Source organism: Vicugna pacos, chromosome 15 (assembly GCF_048564905.1).
Source record: "Vicugna pacos chromosome 15, VicPac4, whole genome shotgun sequence".
NCBI lineage: Eukaryota > Metazoa > Chordata > Mammalia > Artiodactyla > Camelidae > Vicugna > Vicugna pacos.
The window spans coordinates 41,163,775-41,185,042 of record NC_133001.1 but is presented as its reverse complement, the minus strand read 5'-3'; the positions used below and the strand labels follow the sequence as shown (position 1 = coordinate 41,185,042).

General features: G+C 41.5%; 1 protein-coding gene across 2 annotated transcripts in view; it reads right to left on the bottom strand.

Moving 5' to 3' along the window:
- ALK (ALK receptor tyrosine kinase) overlaps positions 1-21,268 on the bottom strand; it is a 675,174-nt gene that overhangs the window by 18,819 nt on the left and 635,087 nt on the right. For both annotated transcript variants that reach the window (XM_072937961.1, XM_072937963.1), the window contains 3 exons: positions 7,192-7,289; positions 3,716-3,808; positions 1,492-1,593 (listed from right to left, as the gene is read on the bottom strand). In XM_072937961.1, coding sequence (XP_072794062.1) covers positions 1,492-1,593; positions 3,716-3,808; positions 7,192-7,289 — 293 coding nt within the window. The remainder of the gene's footprint in view (positions 1-1,491; positions 1,594-3,715; positions 3,809-7,191; positions 7,290-21,268) is intronic.

Genomic DNA, 21,268 nt, shown 5'->3' with positions numbered 1-21,268 from the left:
TGCTGGAGAAGGGGTGGAGAAAAAGCAACTCTCCTACACTGTTGGTGGGAATGTAAATTGGTGCAGCCACTATGGAGGACAGTTTGGAGGTTCCTTAGAAAACTAAAAATAAACTTACCATATGATCTGGCAATCCCACTCCTCGGCATATACCCAGAGAAAAATATAATTCAAAAAGATACATGCACCCCAGTGTTCACAGCAGCACTAAGTACAATAGCCAAGAAATGGAAACAACCCAAATGTCCATCAACAGAAGACTGGATAAAGAAGATATGGCTTGTATATGTGCGTACACGTGTGTACACACACACACACACAGGAATACTACTGAGCCACAAAAAAGGAATAAAATAATGCCATTTGCAGCAACACGTATGGACCCGGAGATCATCATCCTAGGTGAAGTAAGGCAGAAAGAAAAATGCCATATGATATCGAAGACACAAATGAGCTACCTATTTATAACTTAGATGATTGACTTCTTGAATATGTGTTAGCTCATTTGACTGTCCTTTATGATTGGATTACTGCATTCTGTTGATTATTTTGTGGTTGGCTTTATTCCTTTGGTAACTATGTAAGTTTAAAAAGCTAAAGCTCTAAACTCTTCTTTGAAACAGTAAACAGTATATATGTGTAAATTTTTAAATGATTTTATCTCTCAATGAGTTGCTCTTCCTAGAATAAATTTTGTTTAAAAAGAAAAGAAATGTGGATATTTAAAGATTAAAAAAAAAAAGTAGGAAATTTTCCATTTGCAACAATATAGATGAACCCACAGGACAGTCTGTTAAGGGAAATAAGTGAGACTCAGAAAGACAAATACCACATGACCTCACTTACAAGTGGAATCATAGAAGCAGAGAGTGGAACAGTGGTTGCCGGGGGCTAGGAGGAAGGCGAAATGGGGAGAAGCTGGTCAAGGAGTATGAACTCTCAGCTACGCAGGAGGAGTAAGTTCTGGAGAGCTAATGTACAGGAAGTGTTTTCCAAACTTATTTTCAGCTGCAGAAGGGGTCTCACCAGTCACCTGCAGCACTTTTGTGCTGACAATTATTTCCTTTTCTCCTTTATTCTGTCAATGTGGAGAATTTCATTGATCCATTTTTCTAATCTTAACACTGCATTCCTGGTATAAACCCAACTTCATTATTATATTACAATATTACGTGTGGCTTTCAACGAGTGGTCCCCCAGCTGGCAGCATCAGCACCACCTGGGAACTTGTTAGAAATGCAACTTCTCAGCCACCCCAGACCTTCTGAATCCTAAGCTGTCAGGGCGGGGTCCAGTGTTTTGCCTGTGTTCTACCAAGCCTCTCTGATGACCCTGATGCTCTGTTGATAGATGCCCATGTCTGCGAGCCCCGCTGGTAGAGAGATGCTGATTCTCCTCTTACCTTCCCCACGTGGGTGTGGTATCATTTGGCCCATGAGCTCTACCATAAGGCCCATAGTGAGACCAGGAGGAGGCAGCAGAAAGACTCACCACGTGTCTGTTTTAGATGTAAATATTCCTTCCATGAAAGCCTCTGGGGGCATCCATTTGACCGGCAGCATCGCACAGCCTCCCTTCCTGTAGTAGCTTGCTCTGCGGGGAGAAGAGAAAACCAGGCTTGGTTCTGGAGATGGCTCTGAGCGGAAGCTCAGCCAGGTAACTTGTGAGAGTGGTGACAGCAAGGTCTGCCTGTTAATAAACTGAAATTAATGAGGGGCTCTCGTGATTCAGAAGGAGAGCAGGGACACGGATCATTTAGTTAGCAACCTGAGTGTCATTTGATAGAAGACAAAAGAGCCCACTGGAGGCGGGAAAGAAAAGACCTATGCAATGACTAAAATACCCACTAGCAGATGGTTTGATTTCCCTGATGGGTTTTGTTCATTATAACTCACAATGAATAACATTACCCCAACCTTATGAGTGCTGATGTTCCTGATGATCCACAGGAACACTAGATGCAAAATGGGAGAACTGAGAGCAGGCCGGTGTCTCCCTCAAGGGGGTCCTCCATGGCCTCACACCATGGCTAACTGAACACAGGCGCTTGGCGAATACTCCAGGCAGCTGGTGGGAAGCTGCCTCCCACAGCACAGCCCCGAGGAGAACACAGGGCTAGTGGGGAGCTGGCTTCAGAGGTATGAGTTAACTTACTAGTTTTGGTCAGCGATGTTATTAGCGCAGCTCACTGATAGAAAGCTTATGAATTAATTGATACCTCTGAAGCCACCATCACCCCTGCCCTGTGTCCTCCTGCCGGGTAGGTGATCGGAGGCACCCCCATCCCCAGCTGCCTAGATTAATTAATTACTTCAACAAACATGAACTGAGTATTTAGTATGTGTCACGTACCCTGCTGCATGCTGAGGACACAAGTAAGGATATGGTTCAGTGGAAGAAACAATGGCAGTACAGCACAACACGTGATGATGTAGGTATGTACGAAACTCAGTGACCAAAGAACGGATTTGTTCTACCCAAGGTGGGGGTAAGGTACAGGGACAGCTTCATGGGGGGCATTGATGGAGCTGACTGGCCAAGAAGCTCTCAGAGAGGACCATTCCTGACACATGGGATTGCATGGGACATGTGGGAACTGAGGGACTAGGTAAGTGAGGGTGGTGAAGCCTAGAGTTAGGAACTGTCTGAGCTGAGAATGGAGAGGAAGGGGCCAATCACTGAGGGCTCGCTGAAGTCACATTTGTATCTTACAGCACAGGCACTCCCGGGGGCTCTGAGAAGGCACAGCAGGAACACTGGGACTCTGGGTAGTAAAAGAAAGCAAAGTGGAACATCACCAGTGTAATGCAGTGGAGACCAGTGGTGGATGACTGCAGCTGAAGACATTGCTAACTCACAATCTTCCATGCGCTGCTACCCTGTGGTGCCAGGATACCATCAGCATTCTCACCCCATGGGGATTGCTACCAGCTCTGTGGGCAGCCTTCAAAGGGCTCCCTTCTTCTCCAAAGAGAGGAAGGTCTGCGTGACCATCTTTCCTCACTCTACCCCGGATTAGGGAAGGTGTAATTAGTGACCATGCGAGGGAGCGACCTGCTCAGTTCATGGAGCGAGTCCCTACTGTAAATAATTAGACAAAGAAGAAACCAGGGGTTGGGAAGAGAAGAGTGAGATAAAATACAATAGGCGTGGGGTTTTTTTAATTAAAATTTTAATTTTAGTTTTTAATGTAGCTTTGAGAATATGACAAGGAAAAATAAATGAAACTGAGCTAAGTACTTTGCTTAGCTTAGGACTCTGACCTCTAGTCTCTTGTCTCCTGGCAGAAATGGGAAAAGAGCAGTGAGCAGGGCCCGGTTTCCTGCCAGTTCTAGGTGCTCTTGCTGGGGGTCATGGAAGCTCAGGCTGCTTAGAATTCCTGGGCATGGAGGAAAGGGGTTAAGTAATTAAAGTTTACTTAGAAACTTTTCTCATATCAAGTATCTGGGTTATTCTGTGTCCCAGAACATGCCGGGATTAAAGACTTGGAACCAGAAAGACAACGTAACAGCTTAGTGTCAGTTACTGAGGCAGCGTGGTCCTAGCATCAGCCTTTCAGGCATAAGCAATAATTAAGGTTTCCTGTGTCCTGAAAAGGAACTTAGTGACATTTAGGTGGCAAGTTGACAAGGCACCAGAGACGACTCGTCCCGTTCTCTTGAGGGGATGAGGTTGAGGAGGTGCGCTCTGATGGGTGCTGGCGGTCCTTACTCACCTGTAGATGTCTCGGGCCATCCCGAAGTCTCCAATCTTGGCCACTCTCCCAGGGCCTGGACAGGTCAAGAGGCAGTTCCTGGCAGCAATGTCCCTGGGAAGGAAAAAATGAGAGAATGTACTTCCTAATTTTATTCCTGGGAAGATAATATCTAATATTTATCACAAGTTTTTCCACCTCCAACCTGAAGTTCAAACAGTTCTCCTTTCTACCCTGTATTTCCTTTACTACACTACACTTCAGTATGAAAGAATTAGCCACAGCAAATCTAGGCCTCAGAACTAACAGGAAATAGAAAAGGATTAGTGGAGATGACTGAAAATGTTTAGTGGGGTAATAATAATGAAAATAACTATAATAGGAACTAGGAAATGTACTGGCCTTTTACTGTGTACTAAGCATTGCTCTGAATGCTTCATATCTAATTCTCACAACCCTATAAGGAACAAGGTGCTATTATTACCCTGATTTTATTAAAAAACTTAAGCTAAAATAAGACAATAAAGGGACAGAAGAAATGTATTTGGCTTTAGGCTACTGTTCTGTACAGATTGCTGGCTGCTTTCTGCGGTTGTTTGAAGGCGTGTTCTGGAACAGTATGATTTCCATGATCTAATTCAAGTAGGACAAGGTATTCCCAAATATTTCTGGTTCTATTTTTTACTCAGCCGTATGGTTCTTACATCCATGATTTTATCTAAAGCCTTTGCTAGGCTGTAGGCATCATGGCTACGTGGCTGAAGAATCACTTCTGTCGAGCTATGAAGTTATTGTGTATTCTTTGTTGTTCGACTCCAGATGGCCTGTTTTCCGGTAGCACGCCTGTACAGTATGATCAGAAGCCTTCCAAGAGTCATCAGCTTCTACTTGCTAACTGCTAACCCATTTCTGACATGCATGTGGGAACAAAGGATGCGTCAGAAGAAGTGTGGAATGGGTCTCTAATAATACTATTAATTCCTGGACAGAAAAAAGTACTACTTGGTGGTGTTTTCATATTTTCAACTGGTTTCATGAAGGTCCTGATCTTTGGTCAAGAAAGAAGGACATGGAAAATAAACAACTGGATTGTATTAAACACAGGATCTGGCTAGGGGGTCATGGCTTAGGATGCCAGAACAGTGGGTCAGGGTGGGAGATGGAAGCTGTTAGTGCCACTGTCTTCATCCAGAAGGTTTAAATTGACTTTTGAGGCACAATGGTGCATAAAATGCCCTAATAAAACCATGAAAGCATAACATACATGACATCAAAAAGAAGAAAAATAGTGGGATATATAGCCAGTGCATCTCAAGAGAAATACAGTGAGGGAGACCAGGAATAGTATGTATGGCTCTGGAAATGTCTTTCGTTGATGTGCATGGAATGGTTGCTTTAAAAAGTGATCTTGAATTTAATGGCAAGAAAGTAATGTAGTATCAGAGACCAATCCAAGAATTGGCGGCATGACACATATTTCTTGAAATGGCAATAAACCATGTCCAAAGGAAACAGATCTAACAGAAAAATGGGTGTGTGGATCTGATGGGGTGTTCCACTCTGAATTCAGGAGGTGCGTGCATGGGAGTCTGTGACTCTTAAGGCAGATGTGGGCTAGAGGAGGGGAATAATGAAGTCACCTGTCGTGGGGGTGCGCCGCAGACCTCACAGCCAGTTAGAGATGTAAAAGGTGCTTTCCTAAAACCGGTCAGCCCAGAGGAAAAGCTCTGATTGAGATGGACAATTTCTCCTAATAGTTGCCTTTTGCTTATAAAGCAGATCATCTGATACATTCTTGATTTAATCTTTGACAACCTCATTTCTCAAAAAAGATTAAAGGAGCAACAAACTATTACTGTGGAATCTAATTCCGGCCTTTGGTGACTATTCGCAGATTTGGAGTGACAGAAATCTTGAGAGCATGTGATCCTTTATCCATCCTGTTATCTTTTTATCTCCAGTAACAGAGCACTGGATATAGTAAAAATGTATCATGCCTCTAGGAAAGCAGATTTTAAAAAGTCAGAGGAAAGATGGATCTGATCCTCAGCCAGAGAATCGGGATGCTTGGTGACTACTAACGTAGTAGTACGTTACTACGTATAAAACGTAGTAATGATCTCAGAAAAAGTAGAGACGACCTCAGGGAGAAGTAAAAGGAGAGATCCCAAGTTACCAAGGTGACCAAACGGGGTGCTCTCAGGTGAGCCCTGACTTAGGGGATGTAGACAAAAGATGGAAAGCGGCTCTAACCACGGACTAATTCCAAAAAGAGCACAACCTTGTCATGTCTGAGCAACAATAAAGCCCAGAGCTGAGATTTTTGGAAGGTTCTGGACACAGCAAAAAGGGCAAGAGCAGCAGTGACAGGGCTGACCCCGCTTTGACGCAGAGTGGCTTTGGGTGAGAACATAAAGAACTGGGCCTGACTTTGCTTTTGCTCATTTCTCTCAAGCACCGTGACCTGTGAGCTGGGACGGTTTAGAATCAAGTGGGCGATCTGAAGACCGAAACGAAGTGACAGCCAAAGGAGGAGCCCATGTGAGCTCACGGCCTGGGTTTAGGAATGGTTTGGGGAAGCTGGGCCAGTGTATTTCTTGATCTTTAGCTTCTTCATTTTTATTGGGGAGGAAAGCATAACTTGTCATCTGCTTCTACGCTTTTCTATCCCTGAAACTCATACAGCTTCCCTCATTTTCTACATTGTATTTACACATTCTAATTATTAGGAACATGTCTTACACTCTTTAAAGACGGGTTAATAAATGCTTACTAGTTCACCAGGTTGTTATTGACTAAATTGGGAGCAAATCATTAGGAAGAGCTTTGCAAAGAGCCTAACAATCTATTTGACTTTACAAAGTCATCGACAGGCACATGGAAATACGTGTCATCTCTAATGTCTCTAGCATTACACGTGAACTTGATGTCCCAGTCCAAACACCATTTAAATACAAGATCATATAGAGTGGAAGAAATGAAGTACAGAGGTTAAAAAAAATCAATATTCTTCATTTCAGAGTAGTTTAGAAAAAAATAATTTATCCAATAAATACTTACTGTGCCGCTCTATCCATCAGGGATCTGAAGATAAATAAAATAGGGTCCTTGCCTTCGAGTCACCCATAGTCAGGTATGTGAAAATATAAACTACTTAAGCTTCCCTTAAGGAGCCCAGTCTTCTAGAAGAGGGAAATGTTAATATAATGTAGGACTTGAAAGCTCCCCTGCCAGACACAGGCAGCAGCCCCTGCAGGGGGTCGGGAAGCGCTCCCCTGGGTCTCCGGCGCTGGTCTGGATGTTTTATGATGCCCGCTTTACACGTGGGGCAGAGGAAGCCCTGACATAGTAATCATCTTAGAGACGAACAAGCTGAACCATCCCAATAGCTCAAGAGAGACCTATTGTTCTGCTCTGAAGGGGAGAGCTGGGACTTTGAGACATGGGGCAAAGCATCACACAGAAGGCGAGGGAAGAGCAGGGTGACCCAGACTTACCGGTGGATGAAGTGGTTCTCCTCTAAGTACTGACAGCCACAGGCGATGTCCTGAGCCACGTGCAGCAGGTCCAGCATGGCCAGGGAGGAGGGCTGACTCTGCAGGGAGACACAAGTGACCAGCTGATGAGACGCTCTTGGGGGAGAGAAGACCTGAAACACCAGCTCCCAGTGCTGGCCAGTGGGGCAGACATGGGCATGCCGTCCCTGGGGTCTTGGCCCTGGCTGCACACTGGAAATCACCTGGCGGCTTTAAACAAATGCAGATCCCTGGGCCTCAGGCCAGACCAATGAGTCCACTTCTGCGCATGGGTGCAGCGTCTGCAGGGTGCTCACCTGTAGCTCCCGGGAGAGTGCAGTGTGCAGCGGGTTGAGAACCCCAACCGCAGGAGCCAGGATGGGGTGGGGGGGTGGGTAGCAGAGGAAGATGCTCCCCCCCAACACTTATTCTGCCCATTCCTCCACCTCAACCTTCATAAACATTTGAAGATGTATAAATGAGCCCCAAACACATACCCCCAAATGTATAAACAATATAAACAAGCCTATGAGGAAATCAAGGGGGACAATGTGTTAAAAATGCTCTATTTAAATGTTTAAAAATATTTTTAAAAATTTGTTTTCTTCAAGAAGACCTAGACCTGAAGTGGACTGAAAAAGGAAAATGCTGGGCAGTTGAAGAGCCCCCTCCAGCTTTTCCACACTGTCTTTTTTGAGCAGAAAGCCATCCCCCAACTCTGGCACACAGCCCGCCTGGCAGCCCGCCTGGTTTCCGCAGCACAGCCGGGTTGAGCCCAGGGAAGTCTTCTCTGAGGGCTGCGTTAACCCTGAAATACCTGCGTCTGCAGCAGCGCGAGCTCGTGCAGGGTCACATTCACCATGCTGTTCTGCGCTGATTATACCACGTCTCCAAGTGAACCCCGAGGCCCCCGAGGCAGGGCCTTCAGCACCCACTCCCAGGGTCTGCAGCATGATGCTTAGCATGCTGCCGTGGCTCAGTGAACACTGGGGCCTCCGGGGACTGATCTCAGCTGAACTAGGGTTCACCCAGATGCCTGTGGAGTTTTCTCTACCACCGATCAGGACGGCCCTGAGACTCCCTGCAACAAGAGCATGGATCTGGGGGAGGCGGAGAGGAGTCATGCTTGTCTAGAGCATTCTCAGTTCTGGGGGAGACAACTTAGGGAGAGAGATAGCCTCTGCCCATGGAACATCAGGCAGTGCCTTACGTGCAATAGAGCAAGTCCAAGTACATGATCTCCACTGATGCAACATCCTGTGTGGTCAGTAGGGAAGAGAGGTTATCTTCATATTAAAGATGAGAAGGCTGAGGGCTCGGAGATGCTAAGTGACTCACTCCAGGTCACACAGCTAAGAGCGGGGAGCCCAACCTGCCCTGAGCTAGGCTTTAAGGACCTGGGTTGGGGGAGGCAGGCTTCTAGGAGTTAAATTTGAACTTCTTGGGAGAACCTGTCAGAGAAGGGCCAGCAAATCCATGGACCCAAGTGAATAAGATACAGCACACAGATGCTGTGAGAGCACTTTTCAGTGGTCTGTTGAGCTGAGCTGAGCTGGGCTTCATCCTGCTGGTCCCTTACTAGCTGTGTGACCTGGGACTGACTGTTTTGCCTCTGTCAAAGCTGTAGTGTCCTCATCTGGGAAAGGGGCTTTAGACTATCAGCCTCACTGGATTGTTATGAGGACCCACAGAAATGTTACCAAGCTCAAGTTCGTGTGCCCGACTCTGAAGCTTTGGAGTTTGGAGCAGAGAAAGGTTTATTGCTGGGCTGAGCTGGGAGAACTGAGGATGTCTCATGCCCCTCAGACCCCGAACTCTCCAAAGGGTTTCAGATGAGCATTTTTAAAGACCAGCTGAGAGAAGGGCAAACCAGGGTATGTGATCAGCTGTGCACAATGTGTGTGTCTGACTGATGGTGATCAATCCTTTGGCACCAGGAGGTCTGGGGGCTATGTGCTCATGATCATTAAGTAGTTAATTTCTTCCACTTGGTGGTGTTTTTTTTTAACATCTGAAAAACTCAGGAAACATGCATGAGAAACTATTCTCTGGGTACTTCAGAGAGGTACAACAGAGGATATGGGGGAAGGGGTCTGTCCTGGGAAGGCCCCATAGGGTCTTGCTTGGTTACAGTCTGCCCCTCTTTTTTTTGATACTCCTCAATCTTGAAGAAAACAGGTGTTGGACAAGAAGAGGAATATTCTGGACAGAGAGGTTAATCATCAGCTTGGCAGAGGAATTAGATTTCAGTCTCCAGTCCTATTTCATTCCTCCCCAGATCTTTCAGGGAATGGGGCAGAGACTGCTCTGGCGAGTTCCTGCTGAAACAGGTCATAGCCCTACCTTGATTTGGGAAATGGACACCGAGTTGGAAATATACCCGAGTTCCAAGTCCTGGATTCAAGTCTTGCATGATTAAGAACCCATTCCCTGAGGAATTTAGGAGAATAAGCCTGAAAACCAGTCTGGACCTGGCATTCTGGGGGAGACTTGTAGCCAGCTGTCTACTTTTATCTGAATAGGTCTTAACTTTTGATGCAGTATTAACATATATATAACAGGAGCTACTGGCCACTACATGTCTCCCTTTTCCTGCTAATATCTGACCCAAAACAATTTTATTGTCTAAAAATTTAAGTTACAAGAGGAGAACTTGAGGTCACAAGGTTACAGCTGCCATCTGCCAGCAGACACTGCTTTGAGAATGGCCAGTGGCATCCTTAGTATGACACAGCTCAGAAAATTTGAGTTCAACAATACAGGAATGTGTCTTAAATCACATCTACAATGGCCACCTAGTTTTACCTTAGATGTCTGAACCACAGCTACTCCATTTTGACTTTCAAATGCATTCCGCTCCTCAAGACCAAAGCAGATGTATAATGCATGCCCGAAAGGCCATAAAACAGGCCATTTTGGTCAGTAAAGTTTCAGTCAAACTGTGAAGGAAAAGCCGGGCTGGTCTAACAAGATAACTCACAAGTCTAGGAATGTGAAGGAGAGGCTGGGCTGGTCTAACAAGATACCTCACAATCTAAGTATCGGAATACTGATCTGAGTTCTGCTGGACTAACTTGTAAATCTAAGTTAATTAGCGTTGGTTTGCTGTTCATGTTTTTTTGCTAGCCAGCTGGATTTTCAAAGATATATATCTGGCTTTGGAATGTTGGTTTGCTGCCTCCCTGCCTCCACTTTTGTGATAATGATGCTGCTAAAGCTGTTCCATGCCTATTGGCTGAATACCCCAAGCTTGTACTTTACCCTATAAAACCTCATGCACACGTCTTGGAGGTGCTCAGAGCTTCGGAGCAGAAGCCCCTCTGAGCCTGCGGTGTAATACATCTGAGTACTCCAGCCCTCCGGGTGGTGCTTGTTTCTTGGCTGGCCTGTCATTTCTGTAACAAAACCATGTACAAGCCAGAATGACTTCCCCACACCTCAATATGTGCAGATTTTCCCATCATTTCCCCTTTGGATTGCAAATCTTTCAACAGAAAGTATTGATGATCAAAATATCTGTCCCTGGATGCTGGGGTGGTGGCTCCTGACCCAAATTTAGATCATGTCCCTGGGTGCTAGGCCTCCTTTATGTTTGCCTAGTTATCTACATTGGGGGAAAACTAATCAGATATCGTGAACAAGCTCAGAGGTATGTTAATGGAGAAACACATTATAGGCCAAACACTTTATCACTTACACCCAGTTGTTACACAAGCATTGTACACATGCTTTTAGCAATGAACTTAAAGCAAGCATTGAGTAGTTATACTCTGTGACAACCCCATTAGAGAGTTCTCTTTCTGTTCTGAACAGTGGCGGCAACAGTGTGGTTAAAAGTAAAACAGTAACTTTCAATATTGATAGGGAAACAAACATTTGATAAACAGTTCAATTTAAAAAAACATAGATTAAAAGCCAGCAATATTCCAGACAAAACCAAAAGACTAGAAACACATTCATTAGTCCCCCTAACCCTTCTACCAATCAATAGTCTCATGAAATCAAGAGTTTTCATTAGACTTCAAATATCCTACTGTGAACGAAAACACTGCAATGTGAGTGAAAATACTGCAAACATATCAGTAAACAAAGAATGTTGAAACCAAGTCATCAGTGGCTGCCGCCACCCCCCAGTGGGGACAGGCCTGCAGCCCAGCCTCTGCAGCCACTCACAATGGTGCCCTCTCAGTGGACTCAGAATAAGAAAGAACAGGATACTGGCCCTAGATAGCTAGGTGCTTGTCAAAGGAATGAATTCAGTGAGCCCAAATGTTTGCTTCCTCCCATACATAGAAAAGCACTAAATTCTTTAACTTGAAATGCCTGGTTTTCTTTAGATAACAAGTAATCTTTTATTGTTCCAACTACCTGGTCTTTGTTGTAAAGCTCCTATATATCCTAGCTCCTCCCCTGCCTCTTCGGGGCAGTCCCTCAGAGTGATCTGAGAGGCTGTCATCCCAGCTCGAGTCCTTCCACCAAATAAAACATAACTTTTAACTTTTAGGCTGCACGTTTATTTCAGTCAACAGTTTTGGTGACCACGAAGGGACCCAGAGCAGACTTCTCTCCGCCTGAACTCCACAAGGAACCGGAGCCTTGGTACCAGCAGAGGCCCTTCGTGCCCAGCCGCCTCCTCGTGGAGTCCAAACGAATTTGGGTGAGTCTCTCCTGGTTCTCGGATCTCCCATATTGGTTGATGATCCTGAGTTTTATTTGGCAGTGTATCCAGGTACCTGGCCCTCAAGTTGAAACATACTGGGGGGAAATACCCACCTTGGGGAGACGTCCGAGGTGGGGCTGGTTGAAAGATACCAGAGGAATACCCACTCAGTGGAGACGTCCCAAGTGGGGCCCAGTTGAAAGATACTGGGGTCTGGACTGAGTGGTTAGGTAAGAGGCTGGTCTAACGCTTTCCTCAATTTGGCTACCTCCATTAAATTTGTCAGGATAAAAGCAAAACTCTTATGAGAAACCTTTCGACTCCAAAAATGGGGCCCTCCTCCTGGCTGGCAACAGCCTTCTCAAGTGACTGAGAAACTTAGGAGGAGTTTGCAGGAGTGGCAGAAGCAAAGACCTCATGCCGTGCAGGTGTCCCTGTGGGAAAACCTACTACCAATGTTATTCTGACAACCCGATCTTAAAATGGGGAATAGAACTTTCAAAACAAAAGAAAAAGAAATGATAAATTGCCAGCCTCCAACTAATAACCTAGTCAGATTTATCTACGTACAAAACTTACAACTTTAATTGGGAATTTAAAAATCTCACTCTGAAAATAACTAGCTAGGCCTGATAAAACATTTTTTGGAATTCTGACCTTATAAAAACAAAAGCCCCTTTAGGGGGAACTTGGATTTCTCTTCCTGTGTCCTTGAAATGTAGATGTTTTGTCTTCCTCTGGGTGTTTTATGTGTGAGTGTGTATGTATATATGTGTTTCCTTTTTTTTTTTTAAGGAAAACTTGGACTCTGCCATGCAAAAGGTACAAGTATTGTGTACATATGGTGGCCAAGGAAATAAATTGGGATTCTCAACAGTTCTTTGATTATACCAATTCTCAGGCACTTTGCCATTTTTAACCTTTGTTGCATCAGCCTGGGCCACAAAGGCCTTTACCTTTTGGGGAGTAAACTTTTGAATTTTATTTAGGCAACATCCCCACTCTCATGTGGAAAAGCCTCTTCATCTTATTGGTTTAAAATCACTATATATGTATATTGATGGCCAAATGATGGATCCTTTAATTTGGAAAAACTTCTAAATTGGTGAAAATTAAGAGAGCTCTCATTATAAACAGCTGTTTTATTGGTACCTATTAAAATCAATCAAGTTTAAAGGTGGGAAAATATATCTAATGGTTAACCTAAGAACTTAGTTTAAAAGAGGGAAAAGACCGGTTTGGAAAGCTACATTTGTGTTTTCCCTTTCCCCTCAATGGTTTGAGAGATGCTAATAAAAACATTAGAATAATTAATGTTAATTAGGTTGAGTAACTGAAAAAAGGAATGTAAAAATGTCAAAAGATTTTTTCTTAACAACAACAACAAAAAAAGGGACTTACCCCAAACGGATAAATATTTTTAGATGGTTATTTTGAATGGGATAAATAAAATGGACATTTTTGGATTAAGATACAAGGTTTTGATACTACACTATGTAAAGTTAAAAAAAAAAAAAAAAGGCCAAAGAGATCACCTACCGGTCCCCAACGTTGAAGTTCAAACAAGTCCGCTTTATTTACCCCAGTTTAAAATGTATACATTTATAGGGCTGGAAAACAATTTCTATAGACTGAGATACTTGATCAATGATTGGGGCAACAGACCAATTAATCAGATGAAAAATTTACAAGGGCCTAAGTCCTTTGGCTCAAACTTGGTGATCCCAGAGACTTTCATATAAAATTAGATAAAGCGGACAAGAAAAAAAAAAAGGCTTCTGGCACTCTTTCTAAAAATAAGAAATATTGATTAGACCTAATGAATATTAAAATTAAAGGTATAAGAGTTAATAAAATTGACAGAAGTTTGTAAAATTGGTATATTTAAGTGGGCTTTATATAAACCTCTTTTGCTTAATTACGTTGTGGGATAGGTATGTTTCAATGGAAAAACGCTTCCCCTTTTCTTGGTATTATAAGGCTGGGCACATATCTGTCCCTCAGAAAATATTAATTAAACAAGCTAAAGGAAACCAATAGAGTTGCCTGAGCTATCCAATATAAAGTAAAACAAAAAACTAATATTCAGGGGCTAATAAAAATAAGAGATTTACCCTGGGTTTAACTTATAACTCAAGGAAAAAGAGATCTTACTAAATGCCTTCTGCAAGCTTTTGAAGACATGATAAAAGTAAACCTTAAAGTTTCAAAACATGGAATTCTTTGTTTAGAGCTCTTCTCACTGATACAAAAAAGCAAATTAAGGAGATACAATCTGGCCTAGGTGACAGACCAGTTCTTTGGGGAACTGGAAGCAACTGTCTTTGTCTTGCAGATCAGAAATGTGAATACAGCAAACAATGACCTAGGACTGAGCCTAATTAGCTCAATGAGATAAACTTAAGGCCAAAGAAATTTCTGGCATTTTAGAACTCAGAACTCTGACAGGTCCTCCAGACTTTGTCAAGAAATGTTAAATGTCTTTTTCATAAATAGTAAGCCTTAGTGATTTGAGCAAGCAAATTCAGCTTACTCCAACTGTTTTTTATAAGCAGTAAATTTATATTGTAATACCTAGCTCCTAAGTAAGTTTTAAAGTGAAGCTATGAGATCTCTAGCTTTTGTCTGTTTATAAGTCTGTGTACACATTATAGATTTGAGATATTTATACTGCTGAAAAAAAAATCAAAGTCAAAGAGCTCTGCTTAATTGATGTAAAAATAAGAGCTTACAAATTAAGTATTTTTAAAATAAAAACTGACCAAATTGACTGTCAGGTTCACATGAACTGGAAAATATTTAATATTAAGTTATTGCTTGGTATTAAGTTTAGTTTAAGTTCGTTCTAATAAAGACATATTTAGAGTCATCAATATTAAGTATAATACCCTTACTGTACCTAGGTTTAATGAAAGTCAAATAAGATCCTGTTGTATCTGTTGCAGATTTGTCATCATCATCATCATAATAATGTGTGATAAAATTCTAAGTAAATTAAAATGCAAATGAGATGAGACCTTTTGGGTAAATTCTTTAAAATATATTTTTTAAAATGTATGCTTAAAATAATCTCTAAATATTTGGTATCTTTAAATTCTAGAGTTGTGCTTAATTAAGTTAAATGATGGGAGTTTATTAAATAGCTATGCTATTTTCAGATAAAGTAAGATTGAAATATTACTTAACATTTGACTTCCTCTTACAGAAAAACTAAAGGTGTTTAAAAATATTAATAAATGTTTGGCGCCACCCTGAAATATTCTCTGCTATTAAGGGAAACCTCTCAGCATCCTAGGAAAATAAGGTGAATGTGTAAAGGAAGATATAAAGAATGGAATTATATTTTGTTAATGGAAAACAGTAACTTTGTCCTGAAGCTGGTTACTTCTGAATGAAAGAGAAAATAAGGGACAAAATAATATGAGTATAGAAACTTATGGAAGGCTTGTGGAAGAGGAACCCTCAGGAAAGAGTCTTGTACATGGTCAGGATTGGCTAAGTTTAGAATGAATTTGGTCAAAGTAAAAGAATCTTAGAAGTAACCCGGTAAAAGACTAGATTTGGTTTTCTCTCTGTTAAATGGACAAAGTTTTCTTAAAATGTTAATCTGCCTTCAGTAATAGATTGTAAAGCTACTCATACCCCTTAAGTGATCTGTTCTGCCTTTACATTTGAAATATTTTCTTGTTAATGAATAAGTACTCTTTCAAAGTAATGTATACTTTTATCTGACCAAGTGTTTTGAAACCTTTTAACAAGCTTCCCAAATATCAATTTCTGATTAAAGTTCTTTTGACCTCCAGTTAACTTTGGGATACTACAGAGGGCCCCTGAAACATCCCAAAGAGAGATTTTTAACTAGTAAGCTTCATTTGGTATGTTAAATAACATGGGAAGTATTGTCAAATGAATAATAAATCTTCCTAGGTTATATTGTATGAGAAAATATTATTACTATAGATATTCTAGAATTTATATGGACTCCCTAAAATTCTGATATATCTGAAATGTCACCAGTCATAATTCTGGTTATTGTGACCAGGTTTCTTTATCGATTACAGTGTAACAGTGTTTAACCATGCTTTTAAATCTTTTGTCATTTATAGACAGTTATTGTTTTATTCTGATGATTTTACAAAATGCTTTCTCTTCAGGAGATTTACTGGTTTCTAATAAAATTCAAACTATTGCACTGAACTAAACTGGGTAAGAAATTTTAACGGTCTAATGAAAACTCTTGATTTCGTAACACTGTTAACAAAAGGATTAGTTACATGGGACTGAGTAAACTGATGAATATGGTTATAATTTTTTATTTTGTCTGAAATATTGCTGGCTTTAATCTGTTTCCCAGACATAAAGAAACTCTTCTCTTTAAGCTAGTTATGATTCACAGCAATTTGATGAATTATACCTATGTAAGCAGACTTTGAACAGTTATCTTTTCTATCTGATCCCTCCAGAGACTGGAAACTCTTAGGTCCCCAGTGGCTCTATCAAATAAATTAAAAAGATCATCTCCTAACAGATATAGGAATCTCAAGGTATTTTAAGAACCTTAACGAGAAAAAAATTTACCTAAATCTGTAAGGCAAAAATCTATGACAACCCCTTGACGTGGCTTTCCTGGCCTTAGGAAACCTTATTAACATTCTAGTCTGAGACTCCTTATTAAAAGTTCCAACACAGCCAATTTAAAAGAGCTATATGATCAAATAATTAGACTTAACTTGTAAATAAATTAATCTTGATTTGACTATATTTGATAAAAATGAGGGAACGTTAGACAGAAAAAGATTATATTTTAGTGGATATTAAATTCTAGTTTTGTTAATTGAGGTCTATATTTAAGATATTTCCCAAATCATTCCTTGCTGTTATGTTACATTGCTGCAAAGTTTAATTGAATTATTAAAACGACACTGTATGTTTGTTTCTGAAGCTCAATGATCTATTCTTGGGTAAAGATCCGATGCCCCATGACCTGCGACCAGGGGATTATACATACTAGAACAGACATGTCTTAAAGAACTGTCTCCAACCTGAATGAAAGGACCCTTTACCAGGTACTCTTAACTAGACCATGCACAGTGAAAGCTAAAGGAAATTGACTTTTGGATTAGTTTCCAGTCAGAGAGAGCCCCTGCAGTGGACTGGCCTATAGAGCACTGCTCACCTTAAAACAATGCTCAAATGAAGAAAAAGCTACCAGGCCAGGATGAGAAGATGACGACATCTGAGGTAGACAGCTGACCCAAAACACTGGACCAGGCCTGTATACCAATTACTTTGATATTTGCTCACACCTTTGATTATGAACTAATCCAACTGTTAGGTTTATGGTAAATTACCTATGTCTAGTACTTCTGTGTTACCTTGGTGGGTTTCCCTACTCCAAGGCCCTAACTAGATAGCCTTCAGAAAATGTATTCTAAAAAGGAATGATAGTTCTGTTTAGGCCACTATCGACATTACAAGGTGGGAGACCTCACCTGGCCAATTAATAATACCTGCTCTGAACCTGACCTTGAATATAAATTTTCTTATAAGATCACTCAAGCTCAATCAGAAACACAAGCCAAATTTTAACCCCAAAATGTTAACTTCTTAACTATTAAATCCTTACTTGTGACTTTATTAACGTTACTAACTGTATTACTTATATCCTGTCTATTTTATAAAATTGTTGTCTCCTCCACTTCCCAGTGTGTAACTAGGCCTCCAACAAGACTGATGATGGCTAAACATTTTGAGGAAATAGATAAAATTTATAACCCTGCATAAAATAATTGTAATAGTGTGATTCTAGGTATGGGAATGAGCAACGAGGGGTAAACATCTCCTGGGTCCTAATAGACTAGTAAGACAGGTGATCCAGAAAATTTTTAGTATCAACAGGGCCTGATTCAAAACTAGCACTTTGAGTGGCATGTCAACAGATGCTTCACCTGATCTAGGAATGAGCCTTCCTAGCACCATGGGACAAAATTGGTCATGAAATGTCTCCCAAAATATTGGTCGAATTTAGGACCCAGAGGGAGCACTGTGAACGAAAATACTGTAATGTGAGTGAAAATATCAGTAAACAAATGCTGAAACCAAGTCATCAGTGGCTGCCGCCACCCCCCAGTGGGGACAGGCCTGCAGTCCAGCCTCTGCAGCCACTCACAATGGTGCCCTCTCAGTGGACTCAGAATAAGAAAGAATAGGATACTGGCCCTAGATAGCTAGGTGCTTGTCAAAGGAATGAATTCAGTGAGCCCAAATGTTTGCTTCCTCCCACACATAGAAGAGCACTAAATTCTTTAACTTGAAATGCCTGGTTTTCTTTAGATAACAAGTAATCTTTTATTGTTCCAACTACCTGGTCTTTGTTGTAAAGCTCCTATATATCCTAGCTCCTCCCCTGCCTCTTCGGGGCAGTCCCTCAGAGTGATCTGAGAGGCTGTCATCCCGGCTCGAGTCCTTCCACCAAATAAAACATAACTTTTAACTTTTAGGCTGTGCGTTTATTTCAGTCGACACTACCCAGCCCAGCATGATCCAAAGGAAAGCTATGCTTGTCAAAAAGTCCCCTCCACGAATCCTCTTAAAGATGGAGTAGCCCTGCAAAGCTTCAGCTTAATCGTCCATAAGTGACCAAAAACCCAAGACAAGGTAAAAGATCCAACCACAATCTTCTTGACAAAGAAGTTTCAAGTTGCTGTGACATACACTTCAAGGTAAGAACCAGAGCCACGACTGACAGCATTACACCAGGACACCTCCAAACTTCAGAACCCCCGCACAATTTCCAGAATGTCTGTACCAGCAACATCTGTCCATACCAAACAATCTGAGGCTTGTCACTCATTTGACAATGCTTCCCAAGCAATTTAACATACCAACCAATCCTAGTTAGTTTAGTATTTTTCTCTGAGATGCCTCAGGAGCCCTCTGAAGCATCCTAAAGTTAAAGTTAAAAGAACTTTAATTAGAATTTGATAGGAAATTTGTCAAAAATATCAACAAGCTTCACACAATCTGTTATCAGACGTATCCTAAATAAATTCATTCTCTCAACAGAGAAGAAGCAAATCCAATTCTGCACCAGCCTACTTTGAACAAAATCCATTTACCAAACGAAGTTTAATCTAATCTCAGCCTGACCACACACAGAACTCCTTTTATAGGGCTCCCTTTCCAAAAATTTTCCACCACTTTCTGTATCCATATTAGTTTGTCCCTTATTTTTTCCCCATCTAGTACCAGCTCCAGGATGAAATCCCTTTCTTTCCCCTTAAAATGGAATTCCATTCCTCATACTTTTTTTCCCTCAACACACAAATCCTACTTTCTTAGTATATACTGAAGTATTTCTTTCATTATTTTTAGTAGTTTAAATTACACGCTTAAATAGAATCCTTAACTCTAAAAAATCTTAAATTTCTAGTGAAAACCAAGAAGCAAGCAATCATGAACTTTTACATTAGCATTCAGTAGATTGGCAAATAAAAATACCAACAGTAATCTCTAAAAACGTGTGCTTTCTACAGAAAAATCTCTCCAAGTGGCACCAAGCATATTTAATAACAGTCCTAAACACCTTTAGCTTCTCTGTAAAGGGAAGCCAATGTTCAGTAAATAAGGTTTCAGTATCTTATTTTATTTGGGAAGACCTAGTTATTCAACTATATTCAATCAACTTTCATCATTTAACTTAATTTAGCATAACTTGAAAATTTCAAGTTATCAAATTTCACTTGTACATAGACATTCCTAAAACAATTATTTCTAAAGAGTTCACCCAAAAGTTTATCTCATTTGCATTTAATTTACTTATAAGAATTTCATCATACCAAGTTAATTTTTTTCTTTCTGCTGAAGACTTCACAACAGAAATAACATAAACTTACTGACCTTCAGTAAACCCAGGTACAACAAAAGACACATCTATATTGATTATACCAACAAGCTTAAGCTAGCTTTTATATTAGATTTTAATATTGAATATTCCCTAGATCACATGAGACAAATTTGTTCTGTCTAGCTTCTTTTATACTTAGAGGTATTTAATTTGTAAGCATTTACTTTTAACTCAATTAAATAGAGCTCACTTACAGGTTAATTTTTACATAAAAGGCAGATGGAACCAGAGATATGTTTTTCCACTTGAGTTCAAAACAAAACAAAACTTTTTTCTCCTTGAGAACTCAGGTAGATGATTTACATCTCAAAGACATAGGAAGAGAAATGCAAATTCTTCCCCTAATGGCTTTTACAAAACCCAACCATCTTGGCTATTTTCAGGGATTTTTTTTTTTTCAATTCCCAAACATCCGCTTTAGTTGAAAGAAGTAACAGTAATAGACGATAGTAAATATATCATTTGCTCATATCCACATGCCTCACTTTCAGCAAAACCAGGGAGAGAGAACAGGATTTGGACTCAGGTACTAAGACCCACACACTCAAGATAAAAGCTGATTATTTTCTTTCATTTACAGGAGCACAGCTAAAGATCTCCCAGTTTTGCAAAAATACCCCAGGGGACTATAAGATGGACCAGAGCTCTGAATACCCATAATAATTATTCACGGCTGGTGTTGTCAAATACCAAGCAAACAAATGCAATGCAAATGGCCTCTCGGTTGGTCCAAAAGGGGAGAACCCCAACCAATACCCCATCAGAGATAAAGCTAAATGAAAGCCCTCAAAGCTAGAAAGGGGAAATTCCAACCAACGCAGGTGAAGCGAATGCAATGGGGAAGAATACCCTGGTATCATCACACGCGAGCCCTGTTACTCACCAAAGACTTCTCAAACAGCCAGTGCAAGTACTGATACATCACACACCCACACACACTACAACCAAAAGATCCGACAAGGCATAGCCCCAAAATTCCACTTTCACTCCCAGACAGAAGCTTCCAGAGTGGCCTGGGTCCCCCAAGGGAATGGACCCAGAGTGGCTCCCAATGAGCCCAGAATGTCTCACTTCCCCGAAGGGGATGAGCCCAGGTGGAGTGGGTCGAATTCTCCATCCTGCACAAGCCAGAGCGGCTCACCCCAAAATGATACACAAAAGCACAAACAACAAATGAGCTATGGTGGCACAGACAGAAAATCAGCAGAGGTGTAGTCTAAAATTCCACTTCTACTCCCAGACGGAGGCCTCCGAACAGACTGGGCCAGCTCCTGAAAAAGAACGGACCCAGAGTGGCTCACAAGGAGCCCAGAGAGGCTCACTTCCTGCAAGGGGGTGAGCCGGGTGGCGTGGAGAGAATACTCAGCCCACACAAGCTGGGGACTCACCTCCAGATGACACTGAGTGTGGACCGTAGCTCCCTCCCAGTTCCCGGAGCGAAGTGAGCTCTGTTAGCCGCTGGAGCCCAGGGAAGGGACTGGCCCGGGCCGGAG